The sequence below is a fragment of the Symphalangus syndactylus genome, chromosome 12 (genome assembly GCF_028878055.3).
Source record: "Symphalangus syndactylus isolate Jambi chromosome 12, NHGRI_mSymSyn1-v2.1_pri, whole genome shotgun sequence".
In the NCBI taxonomy this organism is placed as follows: Eukaryota; Metazoa; Chordata; class Mammalia; order Primates; family Hylobatidae; genus Symphalangus; species Symphalangus syndactylus.
In genome coordinates this window covers 32,869,021-32,889,578 of record NC_072441.2, presented here as the reverse complement: position 1 = coordinate 32,889,578, position 20,558 = coordinate 32,869,021, and the positions used below count along the sequence as shown (strand labels likewise).

Here is a 20,558-nt window from a genome sequence, read left to right as displayed (position 1 = left end):
CTTACCCTTAATACTAGTTAGATAAATACCATGGTACAGAGTTATATTTTTTTCTCAGATCTTTCTAGATCTTGTTCATATGTCTTTCAGCTTTCAAGGGTAACCTGGAGAAGTTGAATGCAATTAACATTTTAATTAAAATTTATTGTCTTTTGAATGTAATCAGTCTCTTTATCTCTCTCGTAAAGTTTTGGGATCTTTATTCTCAGTATTCCAAAATCTTTAAGATGTACTTTGGTGTGACTCTTTCTTCATTAATTGCAGTAAACATTTTGTGAGTCTTTTCGGTCTGAAAATGTATGGTCTTCAGTTTTAGGGAATTTTCTACAATGATTTCTTGGTAATCTCTCCCTGTCCAGTATCTCTGCTCTCTTTTTCTGTTCCTCTTAGTATTTATTAGACTTCCCAGAAGAGCTTTTAATATTTGGAGTTTTTAAACTTTTTCATTCCTATTTTTAATTTTTCTCTTAAATTTTTTTATTTTTACTTTATACTTTATTTTCACTGAGAAACTTTATTTTTTCAATCCTGATTTTGTTTAATGGGTACAGTGTCTCATCTCTCTGAGATATTATTTATATTTTTTTTAAAAAGCTATTTTCTGCTCCCTGCATCATCTTGCTCTTGACTTTGTTTGGATTGTTCATCTTGGTTCCCTGTCTTTCCTGTTGGAGCTTGTCCTCAGATGTCTGGGGGTTCATGACCACCCATTCACATTTAATAATGAGACACGGTGTGCTCTCCTGACCTTGTGGCAGTGGTGTGCTTCACTAGAGTTTTCATCAGGCAGGCTCCTGGCCATGGCATTGGAAGATCTCAAATGTCAGTACCCAAAAGCAGTTTATTTTGGGCCAATCCATTTCTTAGGAAGAAATGTTTTTCCTTTCCTATCTACTCCAGACGGAAGTCTGGTTGAAAGGATTAGGAAAATTAAGAAAATGTCATAGGGCATGATGGGAGACCAGTGTGTAAACAGACCCTCACTTAACTCTGTTTTTGAATGGTATACACAATCACAGCTCAGTCTGCCTCCTCAATTCTAGAGTCCCTCTACTTTTTCTAGAATTAGGCACTTCCCAGGCTCTTTTAGGAACTAAAAGAATTTCAATTTTCTTCATATAGCTTGACCTCCTTGACAAATTTCTAGCAATCTCTCCAATTTTCACTCAATTATCTTTCCAGACTCATTCCAGACAAACTCACACTGTTTTTTTCAGTGCTCCAACTGTTGACCTAAGAGTTGTATTTAGCGTCTATCCCATTAAAACAATTATCTTATTGTATTTAAATCATCTGAGTTTCTATCATCCTTGAAAAGCTGATACTTTATCTTTTTGACTGATAATCCTTACTCCTTGAACAGTATATATCATACATTTGACACTCAAGACATGTTTTCTTTAATAAATATTTGTCTGAAAATTTGCGTTTGATTCTATATTACTCCATCAATCAATGTTTAGTCTTAAATACACCTTAAAATCACATATCTTGGCCTCTTAACATAATATAGCATTTATCTCAGAGAGCATTTATGAAGGTCAAACTAAACAAAATAAGAAAGCAAGCACCTAGTTAAGTGTAAATTGTTATATAACTGTAAATAGTTTTTATTTCTACAAGTTCAACATTTTATTGATAAATTATTATTACACCATACGTTAGGTATAGTGTTATGATTAGTTAATATAAAAGTATGATAAGGAGAATTCCACTGTTTATTGAATAACTATCACACCTGTGTGTCGTCTGTCTCATGTCTGTATCTGATCTTGTCTTCACTATTCTTTACCTCACTCACTGTGCTCTAACTTAACTGGCTTCTACAAGTTTCTGGAATGCCTCTGGTCAGCCTCACTTCAGGGCTTGTCCATTTGCATTTCCAACTGTTTGGAACCCTCTGTTCCCAAGTCTGTTGGACACCCCCCTTCACTTCATCAAAGTACCTGCTTAGACATAATCTAGGAGACGTCCCCTTGGACAACCCTCCATATCACTTTCTTTCTTCTTACCCAGGGTTACGTTTCTCATTGAATAATTTTTCATCTCTAACTAGAATTTAATGTCAACAATGCAAACAATTTTTTCTGTTTTGTTCACTGTTGTATTTTTAGTACCTGGATTAATGACAAATATCTAGTAAATACTCAACAAACATGTATTGAATAAAGATGCATGTGATAATTATGCACTGTGGTAAATGAAATTATCACACATTTGTGAGACAAAATTGATAAAATATAGCATTGTTGCAATATAAATTTCCATTCTTCCACATAGCAGCCTTTATTTGTTATAATTTGTTTTGTGTTTCATTGTTAAGGCATTGTTTCAATCACATTAATGGTATTTTAAATATGACAAAAGCAATACTATATATGCAACTTTTTCTCTTTTTTCATCAGTAAAATATCTTTTTTTCAGGTCACAGATAGGTATAGGAGTCTATGTGCATTTTGGAATTACTCACCTGATACCATGAATGGCAGCTGGTCTTCAGAGGGCTGTGAGCTGACATACTCAAATGAGACCCACACCTCATGCCGCTGTAATCACCTGACACATTTTGCAATTTTGATGTCCTCTGGTCCTTCCATTGTAAGATAATTTTCCCCTTCATATTTATAAATGTTGCTTTTTCTGTTATTTTCCGTGTCATTAGAGAGAATATTTAATTTTTTATATATTTTTTGAGTTTAGATAGCACATTTAGTGTAAGAGATAAAACCCCACCAGGATCTTTCTTTCTGTCTGTTTTCTTACCTACCTTCTAAAACATATCTAGTATGCATTTAAGATTATTTCTAGTCTAAGACTTATCTGGTCTGTAATATCTGGTAGATTACGTATTAAATTAGCTTGTAATGCTGCTTTCAAGAGCCATTTGCCCATTTTAATGTATCATGGAATTTAAAGGCACTTTTTTGTGATGACAGTTTATTTTTACTCATGACAAAGCTCCTGAAAATATTTGACAGTTGGGCAATAAGTATTAGCACACTTATAACTAACACCATGTTTTTAGCAATGTAGAACCCCACAAGATTTTTAAACATGAAGAATCTCTCTAAGGTGAATAGTTTCATGATATGTATCTTACTTTTGTAATATCTTACTTACATTGTATATTTATCACATAATTTCTTATTTTATAGCTCTGTGCTATCATCTCCATTTTAATATATTTATTTATAATCTATCATTAAATATATAAAGTAACCAAATAAATCTACCTGAACATAATGTCAGTCCTAACAATGATTTTTTCCTGAACTTAAGCAAATAAACATCTATTCTGTATATAAACATAAGTATTCATCTAGTTAGGATAAAACCAGCATTTTCTATTTCAAAGTTTCTGAACAATATTACTTGATAATCCTTATATTCTGCATTGCTAACACCTTTGTTTCACCTATTTTAGATGAATCTCTGCATAGACATAAGACTTAGTCTTACCACTGATAAATCTTTTAATTAACCTTTTCACTTTATAATAATCGATTGCCTTTCTGATGTAATGAAATTAATGACGATAACATTGTTAAACCATGTACTAATACTAATACTATGCCTAGAAAAAAAAATCACCAATTACAGAACTGTTAAAGTGCTACATGATTCACATCAGATTTATGTGGATATTGAGGATTTTCAAAAGTACAAAATTTTTCTCATCTAAATGCACATTTATATTTTTACATTTTATGAACATTTTGATTAATGTTTCACCAAAAAAGGAAGTTCATTATATGTTGTAGTTCCTTTGACAAATTACTGAGTTATTCTTTTAACAGCTTTATTATTATTTTCCCTTAGGGTACTAAAGATTATAACATTCTTACAAGGATCACTCAACTAGGAATAATTATTTCACTGATTTGTCTTGCCATATGCATTTTTACCTTCTGGTTCTTCAGTGAAATTCAAAGCACCAGGACAACAATTCACAAAAATCTTTGCTGTAGCCTATTTCTTGCTGAACTTGTTTTTCTTGTTGGGATCAATACAAATACTAATAAGGTATGTAGACATCCTAATCTCTGTTTTTGTCCTATGATATGTGTACTTTCTTAAATGTGTATGTCCTAGAAACATTAATTGTAATTTAGGGTTTAATGGGGCAGACATACTCTATAATTTGTTCTTCAGCTATCCTTTCTAAGTTTGATAATGCTAACACAGCTAAGCAAACTATCAAGTCCATTCAGCAAAAATGGCCCTCATTATGATGAATTATTGGGACAAATTAAAACTTTTCAACAAACTGAATAAATACTTTTTTGTTGTTCTGTTTTGTTTTTAAATGGACGTTAAACAAAGACCAAGGAGAGAGAGAATTAGAAATAAAGTTTATCTTAGAATAGGGACTGAACATAAATGCAGTCACAGTTTATAGATTGGAATGTGGTAAATTGGTTTTACCTAGTATCTTTTCTAACTTCCCATTTCCCAAGATTATTGATTTTGAACCATTTGAATCTTCCCAAATGGTTTCATATTGTATTGGTCTGGGTCCTCCTAGAAGCAGGTGTTAAGATGGGGTTAAATATGCAATAGGTTTATTAAGGGAATTGCTGGTGAGAGCAAATGGGGAGAGGGAGGCTTGGAGAGCTATCAAACCAAGATTCAGTTATGATCCTGAGGGAAGAAAAGAAGAGTGGGCAAAAGCATTCCACACAGTAATGCAGTTCTAAGGAAAAGTCAGCACAGGTGTCAAGGAGTCCTCTCGGAAGTCCTTGAGCCAACGTGACCTGTCAGGGGAATCTTTGTCTCTCAGGAGCAGGAATCCTTTGTAAGAGGAATCCTGTGTCTCTTACAGCAGTAACCCTACTGTGCTCAGTCATGGGCTGACAGCAGCCTATGGGAAGTGGGAACAGCAATGGATTTCCTACAGCTGCAGCTGAAGCCTTAGGTCAGTTGCACTCCTTGCAGTTGGAGATTGGAGAAGTGTAATTCTCATGACCACAAAAAGTGAAATTGCCTCCATATCTCCATTCTTAGAAATCTTTCAAAGACTGAAACTAACAATCAGCAAGGTTTTCTTCTGAAGTAGATGGCAAGAAGTGTTTATTTTAAATAGTATACACTAGACTGTAAACTCCTTATCTATTTTTATGTTTTGCGGTGGTATTTGTAACACTTTTCAATTTTATGTATCTCCCACTATCCTCCGATGCCTAGTTCCTCTTTCAGTTACCTTCCACCATTATCTTCACCCCAAAACTACTCATTATAGTGTTTACTTTCAACTACTTTTCACCTATTAAATTTGTCCCATTTTTCCAGTCATCTCTCAAATCTCACTTCCTTGCTACAGTGATTTCCAAAGTTTAATTGCCAATGATCTTTCTGTTCCCCAGACTTATAGAGTACTCTCTAACATATTTTAGTATGTCATCTCATTAATCTTGAATTATATTCTGTTTTTTTAATGGGATAGTTACGTAAGTATGTATTATGTTATCTCTCCCATGATATATACCTTTAGCTTTACTAGTATGGGAAGTGTAACTACTTCTTTTTCTATTATTTCTTATAGGTCTAACTTTAGTTCTAGATGAGAAATAAACACTGAACAGTATGTTTAAGTGAAAGCCATCTCATATTTACATGATAATCTTAACAGTTGAAAGTAATTCTATAATGGATATTTTGATGAAATATATTATTAATCTACTTTGTAAATTTTATTTTTGTCACCTAAGATATTTATTTTATTTTGTTTAGCAGAGTTGTAAGTCATTTTCATTCTTTGAGCATGAATAAAATAAAGGAAAAGAGAGGCATCTCCAAAACACAAATAAACTTAAATCCTAACATATTCATCAAGATACCATGGTTTACATGTGAATAATCCACAATCTATCACATAACATAAATATATAAAAGTTATAAACCTCTGGACAAAAACAGTAACTTAGTTCAATCACAAGATTGGTTAATATTTCACGTTGATGAAGCGCAGTTGTTTTTCTAAATCAGCTAGAACTACTGCATCTTTAAGAACTGACATGATATTTTAATATGACTAATCATTATATAAAGTGGCATACTTTATAGTATAAAGAAAGTTGTGATTTACAGCGAAAGTAGAAATTGTATGTTATGATAATTTTAAAACAAACACTGCCAATGTTTTTTTTTTCTTTGATTTCTAGCTCTTCTGTTCAATCATTGCCGGACTGCTACACTACTTCTTTTTAGCTGCTTTTGCGTGGATGTGCATTGAAGGCATACATCTCTATCTCATTGTTGTGGGTGTCATCTACAACAAGGGATTTTTGCACAAGAATTTTTATATCTTTGGCTATCTAAGCCCAGCCGTGGTAGTTGGATTTTCAGCAGCACTAGGATACAGATATTATGGCACAACCAAAGTGTAAGTTAAAATGATTTCATGGGCATTTGAAATACAATTTTGAATGTGCTTTGCGTATCTTTGATAATTTTGCTATGTTAAAGTGCATGCAAACATATGTATAGATTCTATCTTTTATTTACTTTTCAGATGTTGGCTTAGCACCGAAAACAACTTTATTTGGAGTTTTATAGGACCAGCATGCCTAATCATTCTTGTATGTATATATAAAATTGTTATTACAATTCAACAAAGTGATGATAATAGGGCGCTTAAAATTTCCAGCAATAAGATGTTATTCTAAAAAAAAAGAATTTGAATATTTTACAGTATATCACTTATCAGCATTTTACATATACTGTAATTGAAAAATACATGTATATCTTTTAAATTCAAAGCTATTACAATTCATTTGCCCCTCTTGATGGAGTATAGATGTCTGCATAACATAGAGGAAAAAGCATTTTTCACTTATCAGTAATACCTTGGCATACTTCAACACAGAGAGTGTGCCAACCAGCTGATAATTTGGCATTTTAGATGTTTACGTTATTTAATCTTTTATCGATGATCGGTCATCTTTGAAGATTAGACTGTCATCTTTATAGTTTTATCATCTTTATATACCCTGTCATCATAAAGTGATTTTAAACTAAATTGCAACATCAGAGACAAGAACCCACTATTTCTCATGAACAGACAAGTCATATATTGAGATAGTCCTATTTCAGCAAGGAAGAGGGCCTTTTAATTCTTTTTGGAAGTGGTTTCAAACCTACAAATTTGGCAGGCATTATATGTTCCATTCTAAATAAAGACATTTTTATATGTCTGAAGAGCATTTCTAAGTGCTGAAAGTTTTCAACAGTCTTTCTGAATATAATAGTCTGTCAATGAATCTGGGAGGTCTGACAAGACTCTAGAGTGGAATGAATTGTCAGTAGAGAAGTTATGGCAATATTTTGGACAACTTTGTTCCATATGTGTTGACCATAAGCTAGCCATCTTTTTGAACTTCTTTTTCTGTCTTCCTCTTTCCTTTGAGTTTTTTCTGGTTGTGAGGGTACTGCTAAATGGAGAAGGACCTGAAATGCAAAGCAGAGAATTTTCATCAGGCTTTATTTTGCAATGGTGTGAGTGAAATCAAGTGCATTCATAAACTATACTTTCTACTCATCACAAAAACTCATTTGTAATTCTCACAATAAATCAAACAATATTTTATAAAAGAAAAACCAAGAGCCAGATTTAAGTTAAACAAGTTGAGTTAATTTATTATAACTCCAAAATTTCCAACCCATATAAGAATATAAAATGGTGTCCCACTCACATAGTTTTATGGATTGGCCTGAGATGAGTATTTCATGTGACGGCATATCCTAATTTTACTGATTTTCTCACCATAGGAAAGTCCATCTTTGCCATTGTTTTGTACAAGTGAAAGGTCCGTGGAGCAATGACTCTTATTGTTTAGATAAAAAGTAGCATGATAGAAATTATACTAAAACAACAAAAGCAGGAGCATACTTCTCTAAAATAAGAAAGGGGAAGTATTATTTGAAGTAGTTTTTAACAGTTGCTTATGTAAGGCTAATTTGGATTATTTTATGGTAAGATACAGAGAATTTAGATGAAATTATTTAAAAACGAGTCCTGCAAACTTTTCTAGAAGTCTAAATGAACACTGTCACATTGTTCTAGTCTGGAGCTAATGAGCCAATTTATCTCCCATACAGTCTTTGTATGATAATCATTTCCAGGTTAACCAGAGGGTCAGGCTACTTAAAAAATAAGCTAGGACCCTCAGTTTTACTCTAAAATTAAATATTCCTCGTTTTTTATAATATCTTTTTTAAATACTAAGAAATTCTTAGATAATTATTGAATCAAAGTGAATTATTTATCTCCAGTTATCTTTGTTCTTCTGTGCTAATGCTTGCATATTACTATTATTATTCAGCTGTATAACACAACATTAGATGACATTTTTCCTGTTGCCCAATAATAGTATCTAGTTCAAAGATAAAGTCAAACAGATATTGAACACCAAACGTTTAAAAAAGAACCACCAACAGTTTAGACCTGACTCTTCCCATGGGTCATACAATTAAAGAGAAGGGCCAGCTATAGCCCTGTGAGAGGACTGGAGAAGGGAGCTCAGTGGATGATGGCTCAGAGTTGGGCATGCTTGGCCTTTAGGGGAGGACAATGTTCTCTATTAGAAGTTTTTCTTTTCTCTACCAATAAGAAAAAATGATGGTGTTTCCCTATCCCCTGAAGACAAGATGTAGAGGAACACTCAAAAAAGTTTGCAGAGCATGGAATCAAAATGGTAAGAGTAAAATTATCATCCTGATCTCACATTGCTAGAATGACTGTAGAATTTTCATGTGTCCCTGGGATATAAGAATACCAGATTATGATGAGCATTTTTTATGAGAGTTTGCCATATATCCCCTGATTTCGAGCCAAATGTGAACATAAAGACTAGCACCTGCTTTTGTATGGAGTTTCCTGCAGGCAATGTGCTTACTGGAGTATTCTTCAACAGCAGGGACAGAAAAGATTATTATACAGTGTCCCTAGTAATAAAATGATGGGGCAAAACCCAAAGACTTGAGCTATTCTATATGCAGAGATAAGTCGGAGAAATGGAAAGAAGTTGCAGGTCTGCCTAGGTCATGTGAAGATATGTACAATGAAGAGAATGGGTTGAATGGAGATATGGATATTCATCTTTGAAGAATAGAAGAGACCAAGATGGAAATGAAATACTGTGATCACCAAGTAAATTATGCATACCATCAAAGTGAAGACTGTCTCTTAAGCCAAGACTAGCAATGGTAATAAGAACCAGACTAAACCAAAATTATATCATGCAGCTTTCCCATAACAACTGTTGGTCAGACCCTTCTACCCTCCAATCACAGAGTTGTGGAGCCTTAGCAGTAGAAGACCAGTATCTCAGAACCAACCACGCTGCCCCTACTCAAACACATATGCTTCAAGTATCTGGAAAGGAAAAAGAAGTAAACACCAGATTTAAAAAAATCTAAAATTACTAAAAGCTATGTCATGTAAATTTATGGCAGTCCCTGAAGAAAAAAAAAGTAACTTTTATGTCACCAAAAAAAACTCTACTTCACCAAGTAGAGATTCCTTGGTGAAGTAGGAATGTTCGAATGTTCAAATGATCAGATGAACATCAAATGATCAGATGTTCAAAATTGATCACCACTTGCCATTTTGGGGATAGCAATGACCTACTGATTAGGAATTTGCATCCTATGCTTTAGAATATCCTGCTAGGTAAAGACGCAAACCATATGATTAAGTTCACCATGTTAACTGGGTGCTCTGGACATGATAGAAAGACAAAGAAAATATAAGAAATATCTTCTGCCCACTACAGTATGAATGAGAGGGAAAAAGACAACACACATGATAAAGAAAAGTATATAATTACACATAAGTGATACTGGTATGATGTGGAGAGATCAGTATATATATCATAGACATTCAAAAGTCTTCATTGAGGTGGAGGACCTTGTTTGTGGATGTGACAAGAAGCAGGTTCTACTTTACATGATTGTGAAAGGGCAGAGGATTGCAAGTGTGAACTAAAGCAAGCAGCCCTTATAAGCCTGCCAGATTCCTTTTGAGGGAGAACAAAGGGCAAAACAAGAAGTAGTTAGCATTGTAAACCAGGCAATACCAGACGTCAACTGAAGTATCATCATTATTCACAGTATTCAAGAATCATCTTTTTAAAATACATTAATCACTTCTTAGTCCAGATTGTCATTAACTACTAAACAAATTTTTACCTCCACAAATAAACTCATCCATTTCTTCTCCTCCATGTTTATAGTCAGGCCCTTGCTATCCCTCACTAGGATGCTTAGTATTCAGAACAAAAATAAGAGGTTTTACTTTAATTTATACTTTATTTTGTTTTATTTTATTTAACTTTTATTTTAAGTTCAAGGGTACATGTGCAGGTTTTTTATATAAGTAAACTTGTGTCATGGGGGTTTGTTGTATGGATTATTTCATCATGCAGGTATTAAGCCTAGTACCCATTAGTGATTTTACCTGATCTTCTCCCTCCTTCCATCTTCCACACTCAAGTAGGCTCCAATGTCTGTTGTTCCCATCTTTGTGTCCATGTGTTCTCATTTGGCTCCCACTTATAAGTGAGAGCATGTGGTATTTGGTTTTCTGTCCCTGCATTAGTTTGCAAAGAATAATGACCTCCAGTTCCATCCATGAGCCTGCAAAGAACATGAACTCATTCTTTTTATGACTGCATAGTATTCCATGGTGTATATGTATGTTTTCTTTATTCAGTCTACCACTGATGGGCATTTAGTTTATACTGTGTCTTTGCTATTGCGAATAGTGCTGTAGTGAACACGTGTCTTTATGATAGAACAATTTACATTCTTTTGGGTATATACCCAGTAATGGGATTGCTGGGTCAAATGGTAGTTCTGTTTTTAGGTCTTTGAGGAATCGCCACCCTGTCTTCCACAATGGTTGAACTAATTTATACTCCTGCCAACAGTGTATAACCATTCCTTTTTCTCCCCAACTTCACCAGCATCTGTAATTTTTTAACCTTTTAATAATAGCCATTCTGACTGGTGTGAGATGATATCTCATTGTGGTTTTGATTTGCATTGCTCTGATGATTAGTGACAGTGAACATTTTTTTCATATGCTTGTTGGCCATGCGTATGTCTCCTTTTGAACAGTGTCTCTTCATGTCCCTTGTCCGCATTTTAATGGGGTTGTTTTTTTCTTCTAAATTTGTTTAAGTTCCTTATAGTTCTAGAATTAGACTTTTGTCAGATGCATAATTTGCAAATATTTTCTTCCATTCCATAGGTTGTCTGTTTTCTCTGTTGATAGTTTGTTTTGCTCTGCAGAAGCTTTTTAGTTTAATTAGTTCCCATTTGCCAATTTTTTTAAAGTGTAGGTGTGCATGACTTACCCTGGCCTGGCACAGCCTTAGGTCCTGTTGATATTTGGTATCATATTGCCACAAAGAGTCTGTTCTGGCAGTTTTATGACCTCCTATTTTAACATTAATGCAGTCAGCTATTGTTTTTAAACCAGCAATCCCCAACTTTTCGGCACCAGGGACCAGTTTTGTGGAAGACGATTTTTCCACAGATTGTTGGGGAGGGGTAATTGGCATTAGATTCTCATAAGGAGCATGTAGCTTAGATCCCTTGCGTGCACATTGCACAACAGGGTTTGCCCTCCTATGGGAAGCTAATGCTGCTGGTGATTTGACAGGATGGGAGCTCAGGCGGTACTGGTTCATGGCCTGGGGTTTGGGAATCCCTTGTCTAAACCATAAAAGAGAGAGAGTATAACAAGGTGTTTTTGACCTTCCAACTCATCATGGCCAGGAACTCAGTTTTCAAGTTTTTCTGGGGTCTCCTTGGCACAACAGAGTCTATTCAGTTGATGAAGGGCTTCAAATTTTATTTTTAGTTTACATCTCAATCATAGAGCTATGCCTTTCTTGATTTATTTACCGCATCTTACTCACTAATCATCTTGCTCAATAATCAGTGCCACTGTGTTGCACAACTTTAGGAGTCACAGTTGCAATGTGCTCTTTAGGGAGCTGCATTCACATTGGAATCTCTGTGAGTGATGGACTCTAGAATGGTAAAACTTTGTGGCCCTCTTTTTGGTTGCCCTGCAGTATAGAAGTGCCTAGTAAGTCTTCAGTAATTATGTGTATATTTTAATTGAGCCACTAAAAATATCCACGGTAATAAATGAGGAAGCAAGATTAAGTGATCTTTCTGAAGCTATTTTTCTACCCCTAGCCTTGGGTTCCTAATATGCAGATGAAGTTAATGATGCCAGCCCTACATAACATGGCTATGGTAAAAACAACAATTTTAACTTATTTTTTAACAATTAAAAAAGGAAAATGCACAACATTCTGGAGGATAATCTTATGGCATTCCTATACCTACATTTTTGTATTAAAATTAAATAAAAAGACATTTTAAAACCATGATTTTTACAGCAAAACATTATATGCAAGGGAATATATGTGTAGCCAACTATAGTGCGTGTGTGTGTGTGTTTAGATCTTGATTTTTAAAGTATTAGTGAATAAGTAGCAGTATTTAATTATAGTAAGATATGATTATTATTATTATACATGTGTCTGTTGCTATATAGAATTTGTTAGAAGTCTCTAGTAAACTATACCAGAAAAAGTTTAGCTAAAACAAAGTAAATATGAAATATTGCAAAGAAAACCAATAGAAACTTAACAGAATAAATAATATTTATTTTCCAGAATGAAGACAAAACATAAGTGAAGCTTCAAATTTAAATAGGTAATTAGGGGCAAATTTTTTGTGGCCTTATATGAAGATTAAGATTGCTTTCACCGTTTCTCTGAACACATCTAGAAAGACTTGTGCTCCAGAAAAGAAATCTCTATAGAGCAAACTTTAATCCCAATCATTCCTACATGGAATCCTTACAGTTTATCCATAGAGTAAGAACTATAGACTAATGCCTTAAATGGTATTTGCTTATTTTTATGAATGGAGCCCTGAGGCTTGCCTGGTTTGGGAATATGATGTAAAATGACTTTGAGGTAATATATAAATCAGTAAGAACAGAATTAGTTCAACACTAATGTATTATTATGTATGTTGTTTCAAACAAATATTTAAGCTTTTAATCTGTTCTGATAAGTTCTGATACCTACTTAGGTATTTGAACAGTAACATGTTCTGCATTGATCTTACTAAAGTACTTCTTCAGGTGTTTGGTTCATTAATAGTAAGAATCTCTTAGAATTCTGAAACATGAACCAGTGAACTCATTGATTCTATCTATGAATAACTACATTTAAAATGTTAAGATTGTGACTGTACTTGAAAAGGCCTAGCCTTGCTTTTGAAAGCTTGAGCTGTACAAAAAAGAGATGTCTAAATCTTTGTAAAGCAAGCTGCAAACTGAAGATAATTTCCATAATTTATTTCTTTATTCAATATTTTTAATCTTCAATGCTCAATTCTTTAAACTAAAACTATGTAAGTGATTAGATTCAAGTATACAACTATAAAGAAGAGTTTGTAAAAATAATTTAACTTTTAAATAGAAACTGAAGTTTCCCCTAGACACAGTCAGCACTGAAGAATAGTATTTGCTTGATTGAGGCAAATACTAATTAAGCTATGTCCAAATAAGGCATTTTATTTAAAAACTGTGAGCTTTCATTTGAATTTAAATCAAAACTCTCATAATTGTGCGTTGCTGTATCACTACTCTTAACAACTTCTTTTCAAATCCGACCAGAACTCACTCACTTTTTGTTGCAACCTCTAGTTGTCCTTTATATGTCTACAATCTAATTCCCTTTCACCAGGAAATACTTATTAAAACCTACTCAAAATGAATTTTTTATGACTCTTACAAGATCGACCACATTTAGACATATCTGTTATTATGCAAGACATTCTTATTGTATTTTTAATAGCACAAATTGCCAAAGATTGGAAAAATGCAAATATTACAAGACTGTGCAAGGTAAAAATATGAATATTCCATCCTACACTCATTCTCCCCATAAATACATTTTTCTTAATATTTACTCTGTATCCTTCTAGACCTCTGCTGTGTGTATATTTGATTATAAATTCAAAAACCCTGAATTGTCTATTATCTGTAATATATCATATTCATTTTTCCTTGTTAGAATATACAGTTCTACCCTCTTTTTATCATGTATATTATGACTGTGTGCTAATTTATTTAATAACTTTCCTATTGAAGAATATTTAATGTATTTCCAAAGTTTACTTATTACAAATAACACTGCACAGAGAATCCTTATTCCAATATAATTTCATGTATCTATTACATACAATTATTAGGAACTATTTCTTAGAAGTAGAAATGCAAGTATATACAGATTTTAAAATTTACAAATTGTCCTTCAAAACAATTACTTCAATTGATAGGTTCACCAACAACATATGAGAGTGTCCTCTTTCTGACACTTTTGCCAATGCTAGATATTATTATCTGCTGAGGTAGATAATAAAAATAAATGGTTCGATTGGAATATATAAACCAAAAAGCATTGTGATAAACTAGGATTTCACAATAATGGCAGAATTGACACTTTGGACCAAATCTTTGTTGTGGAGGCTGTCCTGTCTGTGCCATTATAAGTTTAGAAACATCTCTGGTCTCCACTCACTAGATGCCAGTAGCACCACCGCCACTTAAATATGACAACCAAAAATGCCTCTCCACATGTCCTCTGGGGGATGATATTCCCAGTTCTCTTCACTGGGAACCTCTAGCCTAGACATGGATGTTAAGTATCTTGAGTACGATTGTATTTTGCAGTCCTCTATAAATAGCATACAATGAGAAAAATCATGAGAATCATGGTTTGGGCACTGAGCTTTAGATGTCCACATTAAAGTTATATTAGAAACACTACTCGTTGTAATTTTAAATGTTATGGATAATGGCATCAACATTTTAATTATGTGTTTTAATTTAACGTCATCATATTTGTTAGGTGCATCTTTCAGTGACCTCTGTAGTTCAAGGCACTTTAATACTCTAACCTTTATCCATGTTATGTATTAATAAGCATTTCAGTGCCTGTAACATTTTTCCACTTTTTTCATGTTATTTTGACCTTCTTGAAACAATAGATAGCTGGAATTCAAAATAAGGAAAAGTGGAATTATATAAAAACATAAATAATACATTGGTAGTTTCAATATGTTCCTATATATGAGAGATATATTCTTACTGGAAATACGTTCAAAGATAATGTCCTTAAGACACATACTAGAAAATGTCTTAAAAGTTGAATAAACTCATAGAAATTAGAAATCCAAAAAATATTTTTAAAAACTCTTGGATCTCTAAAGCCCAGTTGGAAATAACTGGTTACGATGAGATTCATCACTAGTATTTCTTTATAAACGTAGTTTTACATTGAAGGATGTTACATAATGATATGATGAAAGGGAAAAGCTATGGATGTTGGTAAAGCAAGATAGTCATTAGAATTATTATTCACTTTACATTCCTATAGTCTTTTAACCTTTACAAAACACTTTTAATATATCTCGGTTAATTCTAATGAAGCTTCTGTAATACACGCAAATAAAAATAGTAACAGCATTTCATAATATCTGATGTTTTACTAGATTTTTACACGATAATACTGTAATCTTGACTTATCTACTTAAAAATACCTACAGGGGTTCTGCTGTTTATAACTTTTTAAAGCTTTAGACCAATTGTTTGAAAAGGGCTGATTACACTAAGGCAAATTATGTGCATTCTTTTGTAGCTAACAGACAAAACCTTCAAGCTCCTATTCACTAAGAACCCATAAAATCCTTAAACTTGGCCAAGAGCACAGTATAGGTTCTAATCACCTTTGGACTTCTGATCATCCTCTGAAAGTAACACGATTTCCTTCCCCAAGCTGATCTACTACAAGAGGGAGCCTCTCTTTGAATCAGTCTTTCTTAGTCATTGCAGAGCTCATGTTCTACACAGCTGAAGATATTTAAACTTCTCTATAAGTGTTTTTCATATCCCTCTGTCCCCTTTAATATTCCCTGCAAAATATGAGTTACAAATTTTGAGAGAATGGACAGTCTGCGTGGCTTGGTCTTATTTCTTTCTCTCATATGGAGACATTGTGCAGTCTAGTTTCAGGGCTTCCCAGGGAATATTTAAGATTCTTTTTGATGCAACAATCATTCCTCCTGATTGTATCTGATCAAAATGAAAACCAGCCCAGGCAAACAGGGACGTGTGGATTCTTTACCTAGAAGTGCACGTTTTAGACCCTGTCTGCTGCTCAGCTTCTTTTTTCAAGAGCTCTCCATATTCAGTCACACTGGCTGCTTGACACTTCCTGAGAGGTTCTATGTACCTTCCCATCTCAGCACCTCTGCCCTAAAACATTCCCTATCACTTCCTTCTGTTCATACCTCCATCTAGTTACCACTCATTTGTCTTTAAGATATCAACTCAAACAATACTTTCCAAGGAAAGTCCTGCTTGATTCATTAGTCCATAATAAATCTCATTGTTAAATGCTTTCATAGAAGCCCATTTTTTTCTTTTGGAAAACTTTTATCATTCTGCAATTACACAGGTGTTAGTGTGAATAACCTATTAATATCTGCCTTCTCGAATGAGTACTCTAAGCTCTGTGAAAACAAAACCTTATGGATTTTCTCCCAGTATCTTATCTTTAGAGGTTAGCATGTAGAATTCACTCAGGTAATACTGTTGAATGAATAAATGAATGATGCACCATGAAAAGTTACTCAGAATGATATTTCCTTCCCTAAAATGGAAATTTAAATAAATAAATCATCATGGACATAAGATTATTTTGAGAAAAAATGTCAGAAAAGTATGTGCAGTATTCATTATAAACTATCACTTTTACTTTATTTACTTTTTTCTTAGAAAATCATTACTATATCTACCTATGTATATCAGTCTATCTACCTATGACATGATTTCAGTAGGAATTTTAACACTGAGGTTTTACACTTAACTGAATGAAATGAAGTGCTGGCCAGACAATGTCAGAAGTTTTCAAAAGCAATATGGATAGTGAAGAGTACAAACAATGGGTTCTTTCCATGCCCTGAGTTTCTAATATGTAGATGGGGATAATGTTATCTACTCCAGATACAGAGATGCTGTTAAAAAATAAAATCAAATAGAGAATTTTTTTAAAGTCAGAAAAAGACAATTCTTAATAATTTGGGGAACAATCTTATATCTTTTCTATTTTTGCCTTTTAAATGAAAAATTAAATTGGCAATAATTTTAGGTATACCTTTGAATTTAATTGCACAAGTTCTATTTTAGCTTCTCAGCAAACAACTTATATAAATCTATATTAAAGTTTTTATACCTTAAAGCTTACAGTTTTATAAACTTCCTTTGAAATGTTTGATTCTTACTAACCTCTGTTCTTGTTTTCTATTGCAAGTATATACAAGAAATATTTTTCATTGCTTGTATCTTAAGAAAGAGTTCATTACGTAGTATTCATTGTCACATTACATCAAACAATTACATTGTTGTAAATGCTCTTCACATAGAGTTGTTCTCCTTCACCTTTATTCCTTTCCATGGTTTAAAATCATCTACAGTTAAAAACCAGTGATAAAGATAAACCCAAGTAGCTCACTTACTCCCGTGCAGGTCACTTTATCCTTCATGGATACAAATGTCCAGTTCTCTCTGCCTTTTGATTCTGTTTTTGAGACTAGTAAATTATTCCTTCAAACACTAAAAAAAAAACCACTATTAAAATATTCCTAATGGAAACATGTTAAAAATATGAAGTGCTAATATTATTTTAATGCCTAAAATGATTATGTATTAGGATGGGAACTTAGCCATAATTAAACAGAGCAATTATTTAGCTATAACATGAGGATTAATTTCCTAATAGACAAGTATCCTGCCAACTTGTTGGCTAAGAATTTAGTTGTGGCCTACCAGTGTGCCCAAGTCTTAGATTAATGAATTTATATCATGAAATCCATGAATCTTTAGTTTCTGTTAGATGCAAAATATTGAAAGTTGTCCAATGTGTCTATCCACATCAACAGATGTAACTTTATTATTTTTCCCTACTCAGAGTTATTCCTGGAGAATAATTATATTTGGATAATGTTGGCTATATTTCTTAGTTTCTGTTGCCATATATTATGTAATATTCTGTTTCTAATTCTATACTATTATGTCACAATCTGCAAAATGTGAGACAAAATAAAAATGTAATTTTTCAAAATGTTTAGTCAAATAAATGGCTAAATGCTCCTTTACAAAGGTTATTAAGGATACCTAGGATTTAAATATAGAGTCTATCCTTCACCCTTTTGTTTATTCAACAAATGATTGTTGAGCATCTTGTATATTCCAAACACTGTTCTAGGCCTTGAGAATACATCACCGAATAAAATAGAAAATAGTCTTTGTCCTTGTGGACCTTGGATTCTAGATCAGGAGCCATCAATGAGCATGGCTTATTTTTGTAAATAGTTTTATTGGGACACAGCCATACTCATTTGTTTGTTTATGTATTCTCTGCTTTAATGGTATGGCATAGTTGAGTAGTTGTGATCAAGGCCATATGTCTCTCAAAACCTCAAATTGTTATTTTCTGGACCTCTACAGAAAACGTTTACTAACCCCAGCTGTATACTAGAGAAATGTAAGAAAAGGTAGCTATCTGCTCTCATAAAATTCCCAGAATTTCATAATGGATTAATTATGAATATTTCTTCTTATATTCTTGGTACTGTATGGGTCACCCTTTGCAATATAGTTATTTCTTTCTTTCTATAAACTTCTTGAAGGTAGTCAGGTTTATGATCTACAAATTACAATTCTACCACAGAGAAGTTTCAACAGAAATGAGGAATTGTTTACACAAATGATAAATGCTCAACTTACTCTTGAATTATATCCATTTCAGTACTTATTTTGCTGATATCACTTTAGAAGAAAGTCCTGAAAGTGGAAAATATTTCCCTCCTGTATATTATATATTGGCCAAAAATAAAGACAGACAAATATAAATTCTGGTATTTTAAGGTGCTATTGACAGGTCCAATGAAACCATATCACAAAACAATAATTATCCAATTGTTGAATAAATATACATTATATGTAGTTTTGGTCACTTCAAGTTTTGAAGACAATATGGAAGAACCATAATTCTGTATGAGTGTTATAACCACTACTGATAATAATTGATGTTTGTTGAGAACTTAAATATTAGATATTCTTTGGAGTACTTTACATTAATTATGTAATTTAATACACACAACCTATGAGATAAGTACTAATACTATCCACATTTTACACACAAGGAAAGTAAGACACAAATAATTAAATATATTAACCTTCTTGTAAGTATGAAAACTGGAATTTGAACCTATGAATGTGGCTCTAAAGTCCATTTAGTCCATTTATTTTGAAGGTTGCATTTGTTGCTTTCTTAAAACTGTCATATTATATAAGAAAGTGGTTTTCAAACTTTTTGCCTGAAGACCCATCAGTAAAATGTACCTCACTAAATGTATGTTTATATCTTGAAAATGTCTATCATTTATTAGTTTACTAATATTTTATGTAAATTATCTTATACAGTATATAAAGTATATTGTAAAACATACTTTAAAACATATTTAAAGAATGAAAGATGAAATAACAATATTTAAAATAGATCAATATGATTCTCACTAAAATATTAGCATTTCATTTTTTTAAATGAAATATTGATTATACTTTAAACGCAGCAATTCAAAGGTATAGATCTAAGTTCAATACTTGGTTTAAATGACTATCAGGGAGCTGCAACCTCAAAAATACATTAAATCTGTACTTTCACATTAGATGTAGCAGATCTACCACTCTGGGTACTCTGTTCTGATACTTATTTCTTCAAATCTTCGGTCATGTTTTATTATTGCACATTCTAGAAGTTTTTAGTGAAGGAGTATATAAAGGAATACATTGAAATTTGGTGCATTATTTTACTTGTTTTCCATGTCTTACTTCGTGAGTTATTATATTATGTTCCGTGTATTATTTTAGTTAATTTTATCATGAAGAGATTTTCTTCAATAGTACATTATGATGATGATGATGATTATTATTATTTTTAGACGGAGTCTCACTCTGTCACCAGGCTGGAGTGCAGTGGCATGATCTCAGCTCACTGCAACCTCCACATCTCAGGTTCAAGCTATTCTCCTGCCTCAGCCTCATGAGTAGCTGGGACTATAGGCACGTGCCTCCACGCCCAGCAAATTTTTTTGTATTTTTAGTAGAGAGGGAGTTTCACCATGTTGGCCAAGATGGTCTCAATGTCTTGACCTCGTGATCCACCCTCCTTGGCCTCCCAAAGTGTTGGGATTACAGGTGTAAGCCACCGCGCCCGGCCAATAGTACATGATTTTTTTTTCTACTTTCCACTATTAAGTAGAAAACATTACTAGAGACTTCTAAATATTTCATGAATATGCACAACTTTAAATATGACTGAAAACTGTGGATCTAAATCCATGCTTTAAATTGTCTTCTTAATACTTTGAGTTTTGTAATACCATTTAATCAAATCTGA

At 33.0% G+C, this 20,558-nt stretch overlaps 1 protein-coding gene across 2 annotated transcripts in view; it reads left to right on the top strand.

The window, feature by feature from the left end:
* Positions 1-20,558, top strand: part of ADGRL4 (adhesion G protein-coupled receptor L4) — a 152,682-nt gene that overhangs the window by 118,426 nt on the left and 13,698 nt on the right. For both annotated transcript variants that reach the window (XM_063624178.1, XM_063624177.1), the window contains exons 9-12: positions 2,425-2,598; positions 3,820-4,023; positions 6,162-6,382; positions 6,512-6,578. In XM_063624178.1, the coding sequence (XP_063480248.1) occupies positions 2,425-2,598; positions 3,820-4,023; positions 6,162-6,382; positions 6,512-6,578 (666 nt within the window). The remainder of the gene's footprint in view (positions 1-2,424; positions 2,599-3,819; positions 4,024-6,161; positions 6,383-6,511; positions 6,579-20,558) is intronic.